The sequence below is a fragment of the Stenella coeruleoalba genome, assembly GCF_951394435.1.
Source record: "Stenella coeruleoalba genome assembly, chromosome: 4".
Taxonomy (NCBI): Eukaryota; Metazoa; Chordata; class Mammalia; order Artiodactyla; family Delphinidae; genus Stenella; species Stenella coeruleoalba.
This window is the reverse complement of record NC_137149.1, coordinates 102,912,679-102,931,777: the sequence shown is the minus strand read 5'-3', so window position 1 is coordinate 102,931,777 and position 19,099 is coordinate 102,912,679. Positions and strand designations below refer to the sequence as shown.

The window sequence follows — 19,099 nt, the reverse complement described above, 5'->3', positions numbered from 1 at the left end:
CATTTATTGTACAAATCACAGGAATTTGTAAAACTAGTCACAGAGTTAATAAGTATTATGTTTGAGGGTTACTGGTAAAATTCCTTTATGACATGGTTCTGTTGTGTATTGCTCAATATCAATAAAATGTAATGTGAAGGGGCAATTACTATCACAAGTGCACAATAATAATAAATATCTTGCTTTGCAGCTCTATAAAACCACTGATTTCAGAGTTTTAAAAATCTCCTGACATTTGTCACATTAAGGGACAAGTGAGGGAAAATTGCTTGACAAGTTTTTGTTCTCTTTATTCCTGAAAACCCATGATGTAGGGAGGATTTTGTTCCTTTAGTTAGTAATAACTTTGTAAGTCATGATGTAGATAGGAAAATATACATTGAGATTAGTTCTGAAGGAGGACTAGTCATGTTTATAGCTAGTAAAAGAGATGCCATTGAAACATGAAAACACTTACTGTTTATTCACCTGGAATAGTTGGCCATGAAACAGGCCACAGGTTCTAATTTTAAAAAGTAGAGTGAAAGTCGTAAATACAAATAGTGGCTACTTAGTGCATTAAGTTCAGTGTATTATGCAAAAAATTGGGCAGCAAGTAAAACCTACTGATAGTAGGCAGAACACAGAGAGCCTGTTGTGTGGGTGGCAGTGGAATTGTTCAGTGTGTTAACAGTGGTGATCTGGGGTGCTGCGTAGCTGACACCATGACTTTGGCCCCCAAGAAGGGAATCCAACTGGGTCTGCCTGTCTCCTGACCTATAGACCTGGGTGTTGTTTTAAGCTGTTAAATTTATGGTAATCTTTTACAACAATAGAAAATGAATACAATTTGTTCCAGAGGGTTGGAAATAAACCCTAAGGAGATTCAGGGGCCCACAGCATCAATGTAATTTTTAGTCTAATGGTCTGGAGCATTCTGGAACATTCTCTCTAGTTGTGGGCAGATTATTGCCTCTTGCACTTCCCACCACCAGGAAAGAAGACAATGCCTGATAGGTGTCTCTGATATCTGGGTGCAGCACACTGGGAATGTTGTTTCAATCCATTTACGGGGTGACATGGAAGATGGCCAGCTCTGTGTGGGTCTCAGAGCAGACAAGGGATCTGCAGTAGGTCCAGGCTCACGGGGCCCTTTCACACTGGGTTTGGCACCTATTCCAAACGTGGGTTTGCCTTTTCTGCTGGCAAGGCCTCGGCCAGCACCACTGACCGAGGCTTACGAAGTGCTTGATCCATAGACGTGGGCTCCCACATAAAATTGCATTGGCTCAAGAGACCAACACGGTGCAGCAAAGGAGGTGAATGGTGGGTATGTGACCATGGTGTCTACAGTCCTATCACATACCCCACCTCCCCACAGGCTGCTGGGCCGACAGCACACGGGCGCGGTCTGTTGGAGATCCAGCTGAGGCGCCATCTTGGAGAGAACACTGTGCATATGGGACGCTAGCCTCTAAGATGGAGCAGGTGCTTCAAGTCATTACATATTATACGGTGCTGTGTTTGCAAGATGTGGAAGGTATGGATCCTGAAAGCAAAAGGTGAAAGCAGTAGTGACTTTGCTAACGTCGGCCCCGGTGGCCCCTTTGGGGGGTTTGTGCTTCCCTTCTCCGCAACTTTGGATTCTAACGTTTCATTGTCTTGGTTCTTAAAGGGATGATGGGTCCATCAAGGAACACAGCAAGACCCTATTAAGGTCATTAACAGGATTAAGCTCCTGCTCAGTTACTTTAAAGATCTTTCTCCAAGAGACCAGCAGGCAAAGAGAGTAGTCACCATACTGGCAGGAGTAATTGACCCTGACCACCAGGCAGAGGTAGGGCAGCTAGTGGCAGGAAGAATACATCTGACACTCAGGTGATCCACTTGGGATGCTCTTGGTAACTGTTTGCCCAGTTTTGATGGTAAATGTAGCAGCAAACACAACCTGGGAAGGTCATGGTGACCAGTGGCCCATGGCCACTCTCTTTTTAAAAAATGTATTTTATTGAAGTATCGTTGAATTACAATGTTGTGTTAATTTCTGCTGTATAGCAAAGTGATCCAGTTATATATATATATATATATATACACACATATACAGTCTTTTTCATAGTCTTTTCCATTATGGTTTATCACAGGATATTGAATGTAGTTCCCTGTGCTATACAGTAGGACTTTGCTGTTTATTCACCCTATATATCATAGCTTGAATCTGCTAATCCCAAACTCTCAATCCATCCCTTCTCCCCGTCCCTCCTCGGCAACCACAAATCTGTTTTCTATGTCTGTGAGTCCGTTTCCGTTTTGTAGATAAGTTCATTTGTGTTGTATTTTAGATTCCACATGTAAGTCATATCATATGGTATTAGTCTTTCTCTTTCTGACTTCAATTAGTATGATCATCTCTAGGTCCATCCATGTTGCTGCAAATGGCATTATTTCATTCTTTTTTATGGCTGAGTAGTACTCCATTGTATATATGTACCACATCTTCTTTATCCATTCATCTTTCGATGGACATTTAGGTTGTTTCCATGTCTTGGCTATTGTGAATAGTGCTGCTATGAATATAGGGGTGCATGTATCTCTTTGAATTGTAGTTTTGTAGAGATACATGCCAAAGAGTGGGATTTTTTGGATCACATGGCAACTCTATTTTTCGTTTTTTGAGGAACCTCCATACTGTTTTCCATAGTACTGTAGCTGCACCAATTTATATTCCCACCAACAGTGTAGGAAGACTCCCTTTTCTCCACACCCTCTCCAGCATTTGTTATTTGTAGATTTTTTAACGGTGGCCATTCTGACTGGTGTGAGGTGATACCTCACTGTAGTTTCGATTTGCATTTCTCTAATAATTAGTGATGTTGAGCATCCTTTCATGTGCCTGTTGGTCATGGCCACTCTTATCCAGAGATAAGTGTCTGTGTCATCTCTGTAACCTAGCCACCTAGACCAGCAGAGGTGCTAGTTGAGGGCAGGGAGATTCTAGAATAGGTGGTGGAGGACAGGCAGAATGAGTGTCTGTTACTGCTTGTTCAATGGCAGGGATGGCAGCTTTTCTTACTAACCTTCCTCTTGTAAGATTCTCCTAGGAAAAGAAGCCAAACAGAATACTGGAAGATTTTCTTCCAGAATTTATTATATGAAGCAAGTGGATCCAAGGAGAGCAAGGAGTTGTCTATACAGGATGCCACGGTGTGCCACCCAGATCCCCCTCCAGCTTGTTTCATTCATTCCCCCAGCTGGTAAGAGTGTTGGTGGCAGGTAGCTCTCAGAGAGTTCCCTTTCTGGGACTTTCTGTAGGATGGAGAGAGCTGCCTTGTGCAAAGTTATGCAGAGGAGAGCCTGTAATTAATACCCCAATTTGAGACAACTTTGGAGGATCACCTCAGCCCCAGAGCTTCCTGTGGGATTGACTGAGACCTTTGTTGCCATGGTATTGCAATTCCAATTCACCTCTCGCCATCCCCAATCACTCCCCAATAAGCCTCCTGCACACAAATCTCTATCTGGGAGTATGATTCTTGGATTTCTGACCGGTGACAGAAGGATTGTGCCAGATTATATCCCACTAGAAATACATGAAATGATAGTTTCATCGCAGAATCTCTGGTATTGGATACCTTGGTTTTTAAAGTTGAGGATTTTTTTATCGTGGTTATCTATAAACTTATGATGCAATATGGTGCACTAGTTTTATTTAGAATTTTAAACATTACTAGCAAGGTTGAAAATATTCTTACATGTTCATTTGTGAAATGTTTGTAGGCATGACTACTATCGGACCTGGTCTTTATATGTCATCTGGGTCAACGGCCATTTCTTTGTCACTTTCCTACTACTTTCACGTGGCACACAGCAGAAGATTTTGACGCACGCTCGTCTTGTTTACCATCAAATAAGACACTACTTTGTCCTCCAACTTCGCAAATTCCTAGAAGGGCAAATTCATGAAATTGGGTTGGGAATATGCTCAATATAAATAAGTTATTTATTCAAGGGCTGTGAACATACCTCATGGCTTCTCTTCGTTTAAGCTTTTCAAGCTTGTGACTTCACCTCTTCCAAGGCTAGGCTATTTTCTCTGGATTCAGGGCTACATATTTTAGGACTAAATGTGCAGACGTGTCACTCAGCATCCATGGCTCGGTATTGGAATCCCCTTCAGACTGACAAAAACTTCAGCTTTTATCTAATTTCATTAGGAAAGATTAAACAATATCAGGATATTTAGAAGCCTTTTCAAAAGTCAGAAATACTTTAATAACCCTCCAAACCGTACTGACATTTAAAAACTTGATTATGCAAAGAACTTCGTCTCTGGGACATGGGATTACTGACTGCCAAAAATAATTCAGTTGAGACCTGGAATCTTTTTTTTAGCTCCAAGAGAAGCGCTGTTAGTAGGATTAGTTAACAGACCCGAATCCCCATTTTGAGCAAAGACATCATATGTGATTAATGTAATATTTGGAAACAGATACCCCATAACTTAGGATGGCTTAACTTGAGAAGTTCAAATCTTTACAGCCTTATCATAAATAGCACTTTAACCATAATGAACAAACTTCGTATTTATGAATACCTAATAGCTGAAGCTGATGTGCTTTTCGAATAGACTTAAGTCAATGCAAATAATCAGTGACAACACAAGGCGGTGTGTTGATTTGAAAGGTGAAAACAACCTTTGATTATATGAATTCATGATTGGCTAAAGAGCATGCATGCTCTGAACTAAGCTATAAATTCTTAGCTTATCAGTAAGGCATTGGTTGTCACTTTAAAAAAATCTTACGAACAGAGCTTGGGAAACCAACAGGAAAAGGTGGTGAGTGGAGTAAAGGATGGGTGAGTCATTCAGAAAGATACCTGGCTGGCAAATTTCAGATTTCAGGGGAAGCTGAATGGGCTGATATAAAGACAGGGAAGGCTTCTCTGGAGAAGTGAGCTGATGTCTTCAAAGATGAAGGGTACTGTTAAGATAGATGCTTCATGCTTTTGAAAAAGGAGCAGGGTGGTCTCTGTAAGAGAAGTCACCTTTGAAACTCCTCCCTTAGAGTTGACCATTCACACTCATTCACTCATCAGTGGAAAATTTTTCCCCAAGAGAACCAAATATTGAATGCTTCCAGGGTCCCTAGAGCAGTGAAAACTGCTGATTGTGATTACTAAGAAAATTCCCAGGAAAAGACAACATCTTCAGTCCAATTTTCAGGAACCAAACAGCCTATGCCCACCCTCACCCTCAAGATATTTTAAAATATAGATTTATATTCTGTGTTTGTTTTTACATATTAAATATGTTTGTCAAAGTGTGTATCCAAAGCGAGGGTGTTTTCCCATGATTATTTTATATTTTAATTATATGGAATGGATTTTATGGAGTGAAAGTCCAATTCAAGCGTCAACTCTGGGACTCTTCTAGCTGTCATCCACAAACTTTATTGTATATCATGTGTCAATAATATTTGCATTTCTAATTCCAGTTTGTCATACCTTCTGAGGCACGGAGAAGGGAAAAGAAGAAATGAGGGTTAACAGCCATTGAGCAGTGCTCAGTTTGCAGACAATATGCATAAAAGATCTTACTTAGTCTTTATAAGCACCATTGCCAAGTAAGTATTATCATCTACATTTTTTTAGGGGAGGAATCTGAGGCTCAGGGAGGTTAAGCAGTGTGTCCAGGGTCGTCAAAGTTAGTAATTGGCAGAACTGAGACCTAACTGCAGGTTTATTTTTGGAGGCTGCTTTTACCAATAATCTATCCTATAAGAAGATAAAGGTATGGCATTACATTATTAATTTGAAAGTGACCTTTGTGAGTTTTACTTCTTTTGATCCAAAATATGCCTAGCTCCGTGCTGGGTACACAGTAGAAGACCAACGAGGGTAGGTGAGGAAATGGATAAAGCATGACATTTGGAACTGTAGCTCTCAGGCTCCAGAGCCAACCCCCCGGGCTCAGTTCCTGGATTCACCACTAAACAAATACGTACCCTGTGGCAAGTCTGTTTATTCATATGGCAAAATGGGGATAATGCTACTTATCTTTCAGGGTGGTTGTAAGGATTAATTGAGTTGATGCTACTAAATTACTTATAATAGTGTCTGGTACATAATCAGTTCTCAGTGAATATCACTTTTTTTTTTTTTTTTCCCCGATACGCGGGCCTCTCACTGTTGTGGCCTCTCCCGTTGCGGAGCACAGGCTCCGGACGCGCAGGCTCAGCGGCCATGGCTCACGGGCCCAGCCGCTCCGCGGCATGTGGGATCCTCCCAGACCGGGGCACGAACCCGCGTCCCCTGCATCGGCAGGCGGACTCTCAACCACTGCGCCACCAGGGAAGCCCTGAATATTAGTTTTTATTATGATTGATCAGATAGATTCTGTCAGATTGTAGGTATGTGAACTTGGGTAAGCCTCAGTTTCCTCATCTGTAAAATATGGAAAAATAATTTGTCTTTCATAGCTATTTTATTTAGCAAGCATAGCTTTTGTCTGCATTCAGCAGGTATTAATTCACTTAACGCTGGGTAGCAGCCTAAAGAGGCAGGTACCCTTCTGATCCCCATTTCACAGATGAAGAAACTGAGGCACTGAGAGGGTAAATGTTTTTTTCAAGGTAATACAACTGGTAATTAGTTGAATTGAGATTCAAACCCAGACACTCCAGCTCAGAGTTTGAATTTGTAATGATGACTCAATGCTACAGATGCAATGAAATAATATTTGTAAAGCATTTGTCCAGTTCCTGACACATAGCAGAAGCTTAGTAGGTATCAGCTCTTCTCCCATCTTCTCAATAAATACCTTTTGAAATTCTCATGGAATGCAAAATGATGTGAATTTATCAGCTGGTCTACTTGCTTTCCTAACATGTCCAAACTTGTGTGATAGCAACATCTCTGTGCTCTTTGGGGGTACCCAGAAATGTGTGAACATATTTCTCTCAGATTAGGCCCATCTTAGATCATCTTTTCTGTTAACGCGTTGGAGTACCAGGAAGAAAGACATCAATGTGCACTCATGCGTGTGCAGTGATATCCTGGAGAGCAGCTGTCAGCGATGACAGTTTGCAGCAGAACAGCTGGAGGGCAGAGCTGATGTTTCTAATGACTGAGAACAAGTAATGGAAGTAAGGCAGCCAAAGAGATGGTGCCCGCAGCAGTGCACACCGCCCCACGCTACTGTTCAGAGTTCCCTGATGAGGAAGCCGTAAGAATTCCAGGTGGGACAATTCTGTGCCGTGCAGGACTGTCCTTAGAAAATCAACCTGGATTATTTCACACGTTGTCGGATTTGTAGCATTCTTCACTCTCAGATACGAAATGCCAGTAACTCCACTGTCATACCAACGACTAAAAATCAAAACTAATCTATGCTTCCACACATGGCTTCCCCGCCGTTAAGAGGTGGTGTATCACCTCTGTTGAGAACTGCTTCTGGTCAGGCCCACGGGGTTCACCTGGGATTATGAGTAGAAGGCTTCATTTTATATTGCCTTGCAGTTTACAGTCAGGGGGCAGCCCAGAAACCTTAGCATCAGCGCCCCCTGGGAGCTTATTACAAATGCAGAATTTATGCCCCACCCCCAAACTGACTCAAAATCTGCATTTTAACAAGATCCCCTGTGATTTGCATGCACATTAAAGTTTGAGAAGCATTATCATACTAAATAGAAGATGGGCTTTGGAGTAAGAAGGACGGGATTGAAATAGAGACTGCCTCTTACTAGCTCTGCGACCGTGGGAGGGTCACGTAACCTTTCTAAGCCTCAGTTTCTCCATTCTGGAGGAGAAGAGGCCAACAGCCAGGGGACGCTGGGAACCCTTGAAAGGCAACGGAAGTCTCAAAACTGTGCCCCCATGAGGAGGGCTGCTCGGTGAGCTTGACTGCTTTTCAGAAATGAAGGTTCAGGAGGAGACAGCACAACCGCTCAAACAGCCTCTGGGCCTCAGGACTTGAGATTTAATCACCGTTGGGGCTTACTTATCCCGTATATCATTGATCACTTATCAGCTCCAGAGCTCGTTTTCGTGGCCCAGCAAACCCATCTGCAGCCTGGAATTTCCTCATCGGTGGGAGGTCGATTGGAGGGATGCGGAGGGCAGTGTGGCTGTTGGAACTTCCACCGTGAAAGTGAATAAATTAAAGGAAACCCTGCTCATCCCAGCAGGTCTCTTTATCATGCTCCAGCTTTCAGAAATCTGATCCTTCTCCTCACAAGACCCCAAGCAGAGGCAGGGAGCTGGGAGCCATCGGTGGGTGGATGGGGCCAGGGATGGCCATGGCTCTGCCTGCAGCAAGCAAAATGCTGAGACGGGTTTTGAACCCTTTGTCTATCTTCTCCCCCGACCTTTTTTTTTTTTTTTTTTTTTTTGCGGTACGCGGGCCTCTCCCTGTTGTGGCCTCTCCCGCTGCGGAGCACAGGCTCCGAACGCGCAGGCTCAGCGGCCATGGCTCACGGGCCCAGCCGCTCCCCCCACCTTCTTTTTCTATTTGTTGGGAGTGGATGAGTGGGGTGGAGGGCTAGTGGGAGGGGAGAGGATTTGGTACATTATATGCAATGTGAGCTGTTCTCTCTCTTCCATGTTCATTTAAAATTTAGGTCAAAATTAAAATATATGCATTTTGTGGGTTCATAAAACTTCATTTACTGTATCTTTAAAGAAAACAGAAATAACAGCAATGTATATAAAAGTAATGATTTAATGACTATAAGCAAGACAAAGCAATAGCGTTATAAAAACAGCGTCCAGTTCAGTAGCTCCCTTTCTTTTCTCCAGGCCCCAAGTTGTACTCACATTTTGACAGAACATTTGCGTTGCCACGTAAAGAACCACGACCAGAGGAGATGGTGGCAGAGGATAAAAGGAGACTGCGAGTGGGAGAAGAAAGCTATGGACAGCAACGTGTCACGTGACTAGCTGCTGAAAGGAAGTTTTTTGTACCTATGCATATTCTCCTCCTTGCTTTGATAGGGATATAGGCATATATATTAATCAGTTCCTTTTCCCTCCTTTCTCATGCCCCCTCTAGCCAATATAAAGCAGCTAACCCTATAAAAGCAAAGGAATATTGCATCTGAACTAGGAATGAATATTCTCGGAGATAAGGTGACATATGGGAGGCGGTGTCTTTCTTTTCCAGGAGCAGGTGAGTACATCCTCAGTTGTGTAAGGGACAGTTGTATCACATTAGGGATAACAGGATGTTATGTCTTCTGGGGGAAGTTCTAATCTGGGGAAAGACGAATGGACTGTACTGTCTGTGTTCAGCTCAGCATCGTTACCACCCTGTGCTCTGCAATACAGAGGAGAGGGCAGAAACCACGCTTCTTGCAATTCCCTTTCCTGAAAGGTTCTGGCTAGAACGCGTTCCTAAGAGGTTCTCAGGTACAATATGGAAAAGGCAAGGCCATTCTCCAGAAGCTGTCGCCAGCAGGTGTGTGGGCAGCTGCGGGCCCCCCTCCCCCAGCCCCGTGAGCTCCTGAGAATGACCTGCCTCACTGCTGCAGCCTGAGACACTGCAGCCTCCCGGAGACCCAAGAATGTCAGCAGTTATTTAGCACGGCTTCCCGCACCTCTTCTCCTCCCGCTCTCGCAAAGCCTGCGTAAGACTCTCATTTCTATCTGAAATCCTTAACTTCACAGTAATTTTAATATACATCCCAGAAATTCAAGGAAAAGTGTTTTTTTTTTTTTTTTTTTTTTTCCCCTGGTGAACCCTAGTTACAGGGCTGAATGTCCTGGCACAGGGGCTGAGCTGTGGGCATTTGTGTCTCACACCACCCGACAACATCTGTCTTCTGACTGACTGGAACTTTTCAACACTCTGCCCAGAAGTGTTTGTTACGGTGGTTTCTGTCCAAGTGTCAAGGGAGACATGGTCAGTGGGGGAATAAGAGGGCGGTCTGGACCATCTCACCGTAGCTGCTGTGTGGTCTGGGGCCTGGGAAGGGCCAGCCTGGAGTCCCCTGCTGTTGATTACAGTGGTTGTCAGGTGGGCGACCTTGGCTGGCATTGCGAGAATCTACACAGAGGCAGCTTAGAGCCTGGTTGGCCGGGTGCCCTAAGAGCGGCCCCCTGGCTACTCTAGAAACCTTCCTATAGGTAGGGATCTTGCTTCTGCAGCCTTGGCCTCGGGTTGTCCCACTGGGTTCACTGGGATGGCTGGCCCAGTGTACGTGCCAGGAACCTCTGGCACACAGTGAGGGCTCTGTGGAAGTGGTCAAGAGCATGGACTCTGGAGGTCCACTGGTGACATCTGAATTCTGCCCCACCACTTACCAGCTGTACGACCTGGGGCAAGCTTCTAAACCTGTTGGCCCTTAGTCTTCTCATCTGTACCGATGGGGATATTAACAATATCTCTTCACAGGGATGTTAATCCATGTAAAATGCTTAGGACAGTATCTTTGACACAGTTAGTCTATGTGAGAATAAGCATTATTATGACGACCCCGAGGAACGACGAGTTAGCGCAATGATGGAGCCTTCGGACAAGAGGGGGCAGTGACACCAAAGGCAGCGTCCCTAGTCCAAGGCTGCTGTGGGCTCACATCCGACTCCTGGGGAGAGCAGGGAGGCTGCAAGGGGACAATAAGAGAAAGGTTTTCACTAAAACGCTGGGTGACAGCGGGGGCCTGTGCTCTTGCAGAACTGGGGGGAGGGGAGGCAGTCTCCCCGTTGGCAGAAAACACAGCCCAGCAGGGCAGCGGGAGTCAGCAGAAAGGTGACAGTGCCTGGCAGGGGGTACGTGCTCAGGAGCTGACTGGGCTCGCTCTGGGCTCCACACCAGGCACCCTCGAGATGGCCCAAAATAGCTGAGCGGGACTTTGCAAGGGATCTGACAGTTTTAAGACCTGGGTTATATTTACATCAGATACCAGCCCCGTGGGTGGAAATGGCTCTGCTGACAGACAGACCTGGTTTGAATCCCACCTCTGCCACTTACTGAACAGTAAATGCTTGGATAGCAGGGGACGTCGCATTCACTGTGGAGCACACAGAAGGATTCAGTCCATGCATGAATGCATTTAACATCCTGGAACCTCAGTTTCCCCATCTGTAAGATGGCAAGAGTGTAATGACCCCTAAAGGGTGTCATTAGACAATTGATGCAAGGGTTACATTAGACAATTGCCCACAGGCACCTAAAATTCCTAGTGAATATACATTGCTTCTTTTGTTTTTAGTAAATATTCAGTGTCTTGCTTAAATAGAAACACAATACATTTGTTGACTGGAACGGATTAATGCTATTTTAGTGAAGAAAATGTAGCCCATTCTACACTTGCTAAACACTACATCCTTTTTTTTTTTTTTCGGTACGTGGGCCTCTCACTGTTGTGGCCTCTCCCATTGCGGAGCACAGGCTCCGGGCGCAGGCTCAGCGGCCATGGCTCACGGGCCCAGTCGCTCCGCGGCACCTGGGATCTTCCCGGATCGGGGCACGAACCCGTGTCCCCTGCATCGGCAGGCGGACTCTCAACCACTGCACCACCAGGGAAGCCCCAAAGATTACATCCTTTAAGAGAAGAGGTCATACCTCTTACAGGTGTTTTCCCAATTTGATCAGTGTTTTTCAGTGTCATTCATGACTCAGTCCTTTCTGACAAAAATCAAAATATAGCCACTAGCTATTGGTGCATACTGTTGAATATTAGGAGAGTAGAAGACTGAAGATAGGTTACTCAGTGATTGAAACAGATTATGACCTGACTTGGAAAAGCTATAATACAGGGAAAACATGGATCTGGAACCAATAATTCGTAATATGTAAACACTACACATTATTATTAGGCTTTTTCTTTCTATACACACTTAATGTGTTTTCCAACCAATCCTGTTCAGGCAAGCTTGGAATAACGGAGTTGTTACTTGCTTTCGTGCCCACAGCGGGTCTTCGAGAAATGACCGAATGGTCAACGGGGAAGGGTCTGTTTCACGTCTGGTTCTCTTTGTTCATCTCGAGTCCTCCCCGGCAATCCTCCATGCTGTGCCGCTGGAAGCCAGGTACCTAAACATACGAAATCTGACCTCAATTTTAAATCCATCATCAAATCAACTTGCTCTAGCTTGCAGGTGGATCCGCTGCTCTCCTATGTTGCAAGATACATGGCCTTTGTTATCGCTGCGTTCTTCAGAATCAGAATAGTCTTCGGTTGGCTTCTGGAGGTGGAAATTATATTCTGGATGATTGAAATTGCTTGCTATTTAACTGTCAGATGGATGGGTATGCCGAATTTTTTGAAGGAGAGCAAAGCAAGTATCAAATGGACTGCTGCTGCCTTAACGTGACTTATCACGGATCACTACCTGTTTATTGAATCAAAGTGTTTATTTTTATAACTATTTTATAAGGCATGGTACATGGTTAAGAGTAAAATCATTGCTTGTAAAGTTTCTTCATTTCTGACATCCTTCAATTCACTTTCAAGATCAGAGAGAACTTCCCACTCTGCAGAAAGTATTATTTATTGATGTGGGATAAATTCTCTCTAAGAACAAGCCAGGACTACTTAATCTGAGCAGTACTGAGCATAGGAACCGAACGGCCTGAATAACAAAACATATCAAAATGGGAATCAACACTGTCAGATGCAAGCTTTTAAGAACTTTAATTGATATCATTATCATTAGTATGCAATACGTCTTACAACAAATGTAGATACAATGAGATCAAATATCAAAGAAGTTGCAAGTTTTTCCATCTTGAAATGACGTTGGCTAACTCACCCCAAAAAAGCAATCTGGCATTGGTCTCTTGGTTAGCACTATTACCAATATCAACTAGCACTTTAAAATCAAAGTTGAAATGGTACATTCATTTGCCAAAAAGAGATAAAAGGCAAAGAAGGTGAATCAACGTGCAAATTAGCATCTGGCCCAGTTGCAGAATTCATTTCCCAGATGCGAGGGATTGAACCATGCACCCTTGCAAGCAAGATAAAGGGCAAACAGATGACAGTAAACCAAAATCAACTCCACGAAGAACTCAGAAAACTTTGGGATGGTAAAGGCCAGGTCTACTGCTGTTAGCGTTCAGGTATCCATATGTGTTACCCTAACTCAATAGTCTGTGAGACCTATGTCCTGGGCCATCCTTTCATTCAGGGATGGAAACCATCCTTCACGGTCCCAAGAGTCAGGCGGCGGCACTGGGGGTTAGCTTGGAGTTGTAACAGCTGTCTGTATCTAGTTACTATACAGCTGTCGTTTCATAGATTTAAGTAAAAACAACACATCAAACAAGAAACTGAGATCACGTATACATTTATGTAATACTTAAAATGTCTATAAATATTTTTCTCCAGAAATTGAAAACACTGTAGACATGATTTCATTAATCCTCACAACACATTTGTGAGGTAGCATGGGGTGAGGTCCGTAGGACAGCATCACGCCCGACTAAGAAATGAAGACACAGACATCCAGGGAGGGCAGGAGACTTCACTGGGGCCACGGTAAAAGAAAACAAACTTGAACCCCACTCTGTCATTTGCAATCTGTGACCTAGAAGAGGCTGCTGGCCTCTCTCCTGCTCTGACATTCTCTCTAATGCATTATGACTAGTCCGGTCCCTGGAGAGTACATGGTTGTTTTAGACCGACTGGAACCATTTCCCTTAAGTAGGCCTGAACAGACTCGCTCCCTGAGGTAAAGGACGTCAGTTATTGGCATATATTTCAGGGGTGTGTGTGTGTGTGTGAGTGAGTGTGCTAAGCCATATTTGTTGAATGCAGTTGTTAACATTTTTGGCCAACTCAAAAACAGAAAAATGCACTTGGCAAAATAAGGTTCAATCCATCGGTATTTTACACTAACATAACAAGGAGTGTTAGTTTATGGGAAGCTGTCGCCTTGCTGAACGCGTCTGCTGTAGGTCCAGATCCCTCTCTTTACCCTAAGGATCCAGAAATTAATAAGAGCAACCAACCCATCAAGCGCTCTTGTACAACAGCAGCCTTGGTAGGGAAAGATGCTAGCTGAGTCAGGATTCCCTGGGAAGAGGCTGGTCCCTCTCACCCAGTATTTATGACTGAGCAACACCCAGAAGACCACCTCTCCAAAGGTGCTCCACGGACGTTTTGTCAACACGTCTGTGGCCGAGGGAGGAAAAAAACATATGGAATGTCCTGTCGTTGTTGAATTGTCCTTTGCCGAACTGAAAGCCTATAAAGGGGGTGAGGGTAGGAAAGAGGGATCATTACTCAGGCCAAGCATGGTCAGAAGGGGTACCCTTGGTCATTCCTGGCCATTTTTCTGAGAATGTCCACTTTCTTTGTCCAATTTCTTTCAGAGCGGGGGATTGGCACATCATGGAAAGTGTCACCGGCCCTAACGTCTCTGCCACCAGAGAAGTTTAGCCCAGCACGGTAGCAGCTGTTTTCATGTCAGTACTTTTGCTGGGCCACAGTGAGTGACAGGAGGAGTTGAGGGTCAAGTTTCTGGAAACTAAACAGAGTCATGGCAGCAGGTCCAAGTTTAGAAATAAAATATGATGCAGTTTCAAGTTCTTTATGATAGCATAGGATACCGTGACACATTCTGAAACAGAACCCAATGTATATTTTCTACGCTATGAAATCAGGACTAAAATGCTGGCTACTAATACACAGGTGTTTCAGGAGGACAGGGTTAGAGCCATGAAATAAAGCTATCTAGAAAACACACAGAAATAAAAAGGCAACCGTGCATAGCAAAAACAACCCATCCGCCGACACTAAATACTTTTGAGATAAAAATCGAACGAATCGTTTCATTTAGGTAAAAGTAAAAACGATCCCTAACCTGGGGCGTCTTGTTTTGTCGCAACGAGCATCACAATAAATTAGGGTTTCTCACACTCGGCACTATTGACCTTTGGGGCCAGATAACTCTTAGTTGGGGTAGGCTGTTCTGCACATCGTGGGATGTTTAGTGCCTCCATGGCCTCTACCCAGTGGTAGCACCCCCAGATTGTGACACTCAGAAAGTATCACCAGGCATTTTCAAATGTTCCCTGGATGGGGGAGGGGAAGCAAAATTACCTGCTGCTGAGAAGCACTGCTGGAAACGGATGCCCACAAAGATGATCGGCTCTTTCTCAAAATTCGTGATGCAGGATTTGAAAACTAGGTACCCAGGGGTGTCCATTTATCAAACAGCAGAATTAGTAAGGTAAACATTTGGGAAAAATAAACGGATTAATCACTGTGTCTGTACGGAAAAGCCTCACTGAGCAACTGCAGACAAACTAGTGCCTTTAAAAAATTAACAGCAACAAGAACAACAACAAGAACAACCAGTTTACAACCTTTATCGAACAGACAGTAAGGCAGTGAACCAGTTGCTTTGTGGGTAGAAAGCAAGGAGTCTACAGGCTCCTTCAGGCAGTGGATGTCTCTGACAGTTACTGAGGGCAGCTCTTACCTTCCCTAATGAGGTACGCGGTGTATGTTACACGCCCCTTCCCTCCCACCCTCCTCAACGCCCCCATTGCACACTCACTTCACACGTCTCTCCCTTTCTTTTCTACAGCTAAACTCATCTCACAGCCTTCTCCTGTGGAACCGCTGAAAGCTTGTGGGCTGGGGTCCCAGCTGCGGTTGACTAGAACGGGCATCCTCAGCAGAGACAGGTGTCCTGGAGGGGAGGCCAGGTAGCAGGCAGGCTGAGATCTGACAGCAGCCTGCTACTCTGCCCCTCGGCCAGCTGGCCTCCCCCAGGGCACCTTCTAGGTTCCTCTTTCCTTAATTAGGCAGCTAAGAAACTGGCATCCAGCTAGGAGAGCCGAGCAGGTGTCCTGTGGGCCACAACCAGATAAATTGAGATTAAAAAGGAATCTGAGAAACCCCTGCTTCCTTACCTGCAGGGCAAACTCCTCCCAGCACTCATCGCCTTTCCCCTCATCGAGACTGAATGTAATCTCCTAAAGAAAAGTTTAAGAAATACCACACACTGAAAGTTCCCCTAAAAGGAACCCTTGACGACACAACTTGATCCCTCTTCCTGTTTCTTCTCGCAGTGGGACCTGCGCTGGGTACAGACACCTCCACCGTGGCGTCCGGCCTGGACGGCGTAGGGTTGGCCCATGTCAGCTGCATGTCAGACTCCACTCACTTTTAAATAATTTTCTTTCTTTCTTTTTTTTTTTTGGTACCAGAAAGGGGAAGTTGTAGCAGCCAGAGGAGAGGGAGGAAAACAAAACAACCAAACCAACAAAACAGGGCTTAGGATGGTCGCTCAATGCACATCAGGTACTTGTTATTAATTCTACTGGATAAGCACTGATAAATAAAGACAGTTACTCCTCATCTCAGGCCACCTTCCTTGGTTAGGAGTCGTCGTACAGAGGATTGTTGTAGTTTCCCCAGGACCCGTAGTCGTGGTCATCCAAGAGCCTTCCGTAGGAGGAATGCCTGGTGGGAAGGAGAAGAGGGGTGTGGTTATTTGGAGAAGTTGCCCGTCTGTGGACAGCCCCGTGCCCTGGGGCCTGAACCGGGGAGAGGAGACACAGTTCTTCACTAGGACACCCCTCGGTAGCAGACGCACCAAGCCGGGAGGCCCCAATCCGCAGACACCTTGTAAGTTATGACTGATCCACTGGGAGCCCAACTGGCGCCTTCTGTCAAGATCAGCTGGGTCCTTGTCTCTCTCCTTGACTTCCAATGCTGGAGGAGGAAGAGGCCCCTTTTCCATGGCTATTTAATAAGAAGTAATGGGAAAGGGAAGGTTGCATTCCTGGCATTTTGGCTTAGGTCCTGGACTTCATTTTCCCTGAAATGATAACGACACAACCAGAACCGCTGTTGCTCTCACCACGCCCTCCTGACCTTTATATAATGTTTTATAAGCTACAAAGTTCTTCTATGTTCCGTGTTCACTTGATCCTCAGAATAAAACCATGGGCCAGGTATTGTTCATCCTTATTTCTCCGATGAGGAAAATGGGGCTCAGAGATGTTAACTGACATGCCCGAAGTCACCCAACTGAGCTATGAGTCGAACCCTCACCTCCAGGATCTGAACCCAATTCTCTGAGCTCAGCTCCCTGGAGTCTGCTTAGCACCTTAGCTCAACAGCAATATGGGTTTATCCGGCTTTGCTGGCTCATCTGGCAACCTGCTCCACGATTAATATTATTTCAAAAAGAAACTGAAATCAGATGCTTATCACTCTTCCGTGTGAAGCCTTTAAGTGGCCCGTCATCCCACACAGAGTCAAAGCCAAAGTCACTACAATGGTTTGCAAAGCCCTGCAGGGTCTGGCTCCTGTCACTTTTCTGAGCAAATCAGCTACTATGCCAGTGCCTTTTGCTCGGTTCCAACCACACTGGCCTCTTTGCTCTCTCCTCTCATGCCTGACACACTCTTGCCTCAGGGTCTTTGCACTTACTGTTCCCTCAGCTTGGAGCAATTGTCCTCCAGATCTCCACAGAGCTCATTCCCTCATTTCCTTACATCTGCCCAAATGTCACCTTCTCAGGGAAGCCTTCCTTAGGAGCTCTATTTAACTTGCCACTCCCCGCCCAAAGCACTCCCTGCTTAATTTTTCTCATAGCACTCACACCTTCTAACATGAGATACAATTTACGTATTTATTTTGTGACTGCCTCTCTCCTCAAATTAGACTATACATACGGATTATTTGCCTGTTTTGTTTGTTCTTGCCTCTATCTCCAGCACCTAGAGGAGTAAGTCCTCGATAAATGTTTGTGGTAGAAACAGTGATAGGAAAAAATACATCCTGAACGTCCAATCTGTTCACAAGGTGGGAGCTTCCTGGAAATGATTATGGCATTTTAAGAATAAAACCAATGACAGGATTTGGAGAACACCACAAAATGAGCATCTGGTGCCTCTGAGGTTCAGGCTAGCTTGTGAATTTTGACACCTCGCCACTGGAAATCAGGTAGGCTATCTATAGTACAGATGAACATACCCACTCCCCCTAACTTTTTCCTCAGCTAGATATGAAAATTAAGCCAAATGAAAATACAGCCCGAGAGGCACAAGAAGCTTTTGCTATATACTTCTATCTGTTGCTAAAATAAGCGCTGTCACTCTTCTAAGCTTATTTACATCTGTCAGGTAGTTGAAAAGAGATGCTTGACGTGCTGGCTTCAGACTCCTAGCTTTCAAAATTCTGATTTCAGTCCCGAGGGCTGGCTCAGTTGACCCAGTCTATACACCTGGAAACTTCCACAAAATAGTCTGTTCTCCCTGAAGACCCACACTCATTTCTGTGGGTGTAAGAAGGAAAGAGGTCACAAATAACACACCACTGATCTACTGATTGGCAGGAATAGGGGAGGGCAGTGTTGGTAAATGAGGTCCCGCCCATCCATCGCCAACACTTCCCCCACACCTAAAACCTCCAATTCCAATCAAATTCTTTAATAGGAGGGTTGAGAAATGGAAGTTATAGACTGAACAAGTAGAAACCTAGGGATTACAAGACTGGAGCTGGGCCTAAGTTTCAGCATGACTTACTGTGACAAGTCTGGCCAAAAGGGACCCAATAGGCACCTTCTTTTATTGATAGGATACCCTGTCTCACCGCTGTGTGCTTTCTCACAGCATTTTTATATCTATCATATAATTTGATTCTCATAAAATGTCAGTTAAGCCTACAGATGTATGTCCTTGAATATATTTTTAACTCCCTGTTTCTTCGTCTATAAAACGGAGAAACAAAAAAATTGCGTTAGGATTGGTGGGTGGATTAAATGAGGTAATGCATATAAAAGACCTGGCACATAGTAAATGCACAATAAATGTTGCCCAATATTGCTTTTTAATTTTTATTATAATGAAACTTACACAAGCGCATGACAGATCTGCAAATAGAAAAGGATACTGAGTGAAAAGTGCGCCTCCCTCACTTTCTCCAGGAACTCCTGAAACTATGCCCCAGGCATAGTTATAAAACCAGCTTCTTATATTATAACTTAAAAAAAATTATTATCATGCGAGAGTGGGGTTAGAGGATTAAAAATCTTCTGGGCGTCAGGTCTTACTGCTCGTGGTTATTGTAGGCAAGACTATTTGATCAGAGCTATACCTGAATCTGCTGTATTATGAGATGTCTACTACACACACACTAGTAAAATAAAGGAAAAAGATGGA

The 19,099-nt window shown here is 44.5% G+C and overlaps 1 protein-coding gene and 1 long non-coding RNA gene across 2 annotated transcripts in view; one reads left to right on the top strand and one right to left on the bottom strand.

Moving 5' to 3' along the window:
* Nucleotides 1–1,158: 1,158 nt before the first annotated feature.
* On the top strand, nucleotides 1,159–9,176 carry LOC307185579. The gene is made up of 4 exons (XR_013828099.1): nucleotides 1,159–1,519; nucleotides 3,068–3,180; nucleotides 5,472–5,600; nucleotides 8,773–9,176. It is a non-coding gene; the product is annotated as an uncharacterized lncRNA (long non-coding RNA).
* Nucleotides 9,177–12,667: 3,491 nt separating this feature from the next.
* The window catches only part of PARM1 (prostate androgen-regulated mucin-like protein 1), a 100,271-nt gene continuing 93,839 nt past the window's right edge, over nucleotides 12,668–19,099 (bottom strand). The window contains exon 4 of the mRNA XM_079920433.1: nucleotides 12,668–16,391. Coding sequence (XP_079776559.1) covers nucleotides 16,307–16,391 — 85 coding nt within the window. The 3' untranslated portion in view covers nucleotides 12,668–16,306. The remainder of the gene's footprint in view (nucleotides 16,392–19,099) is intronic.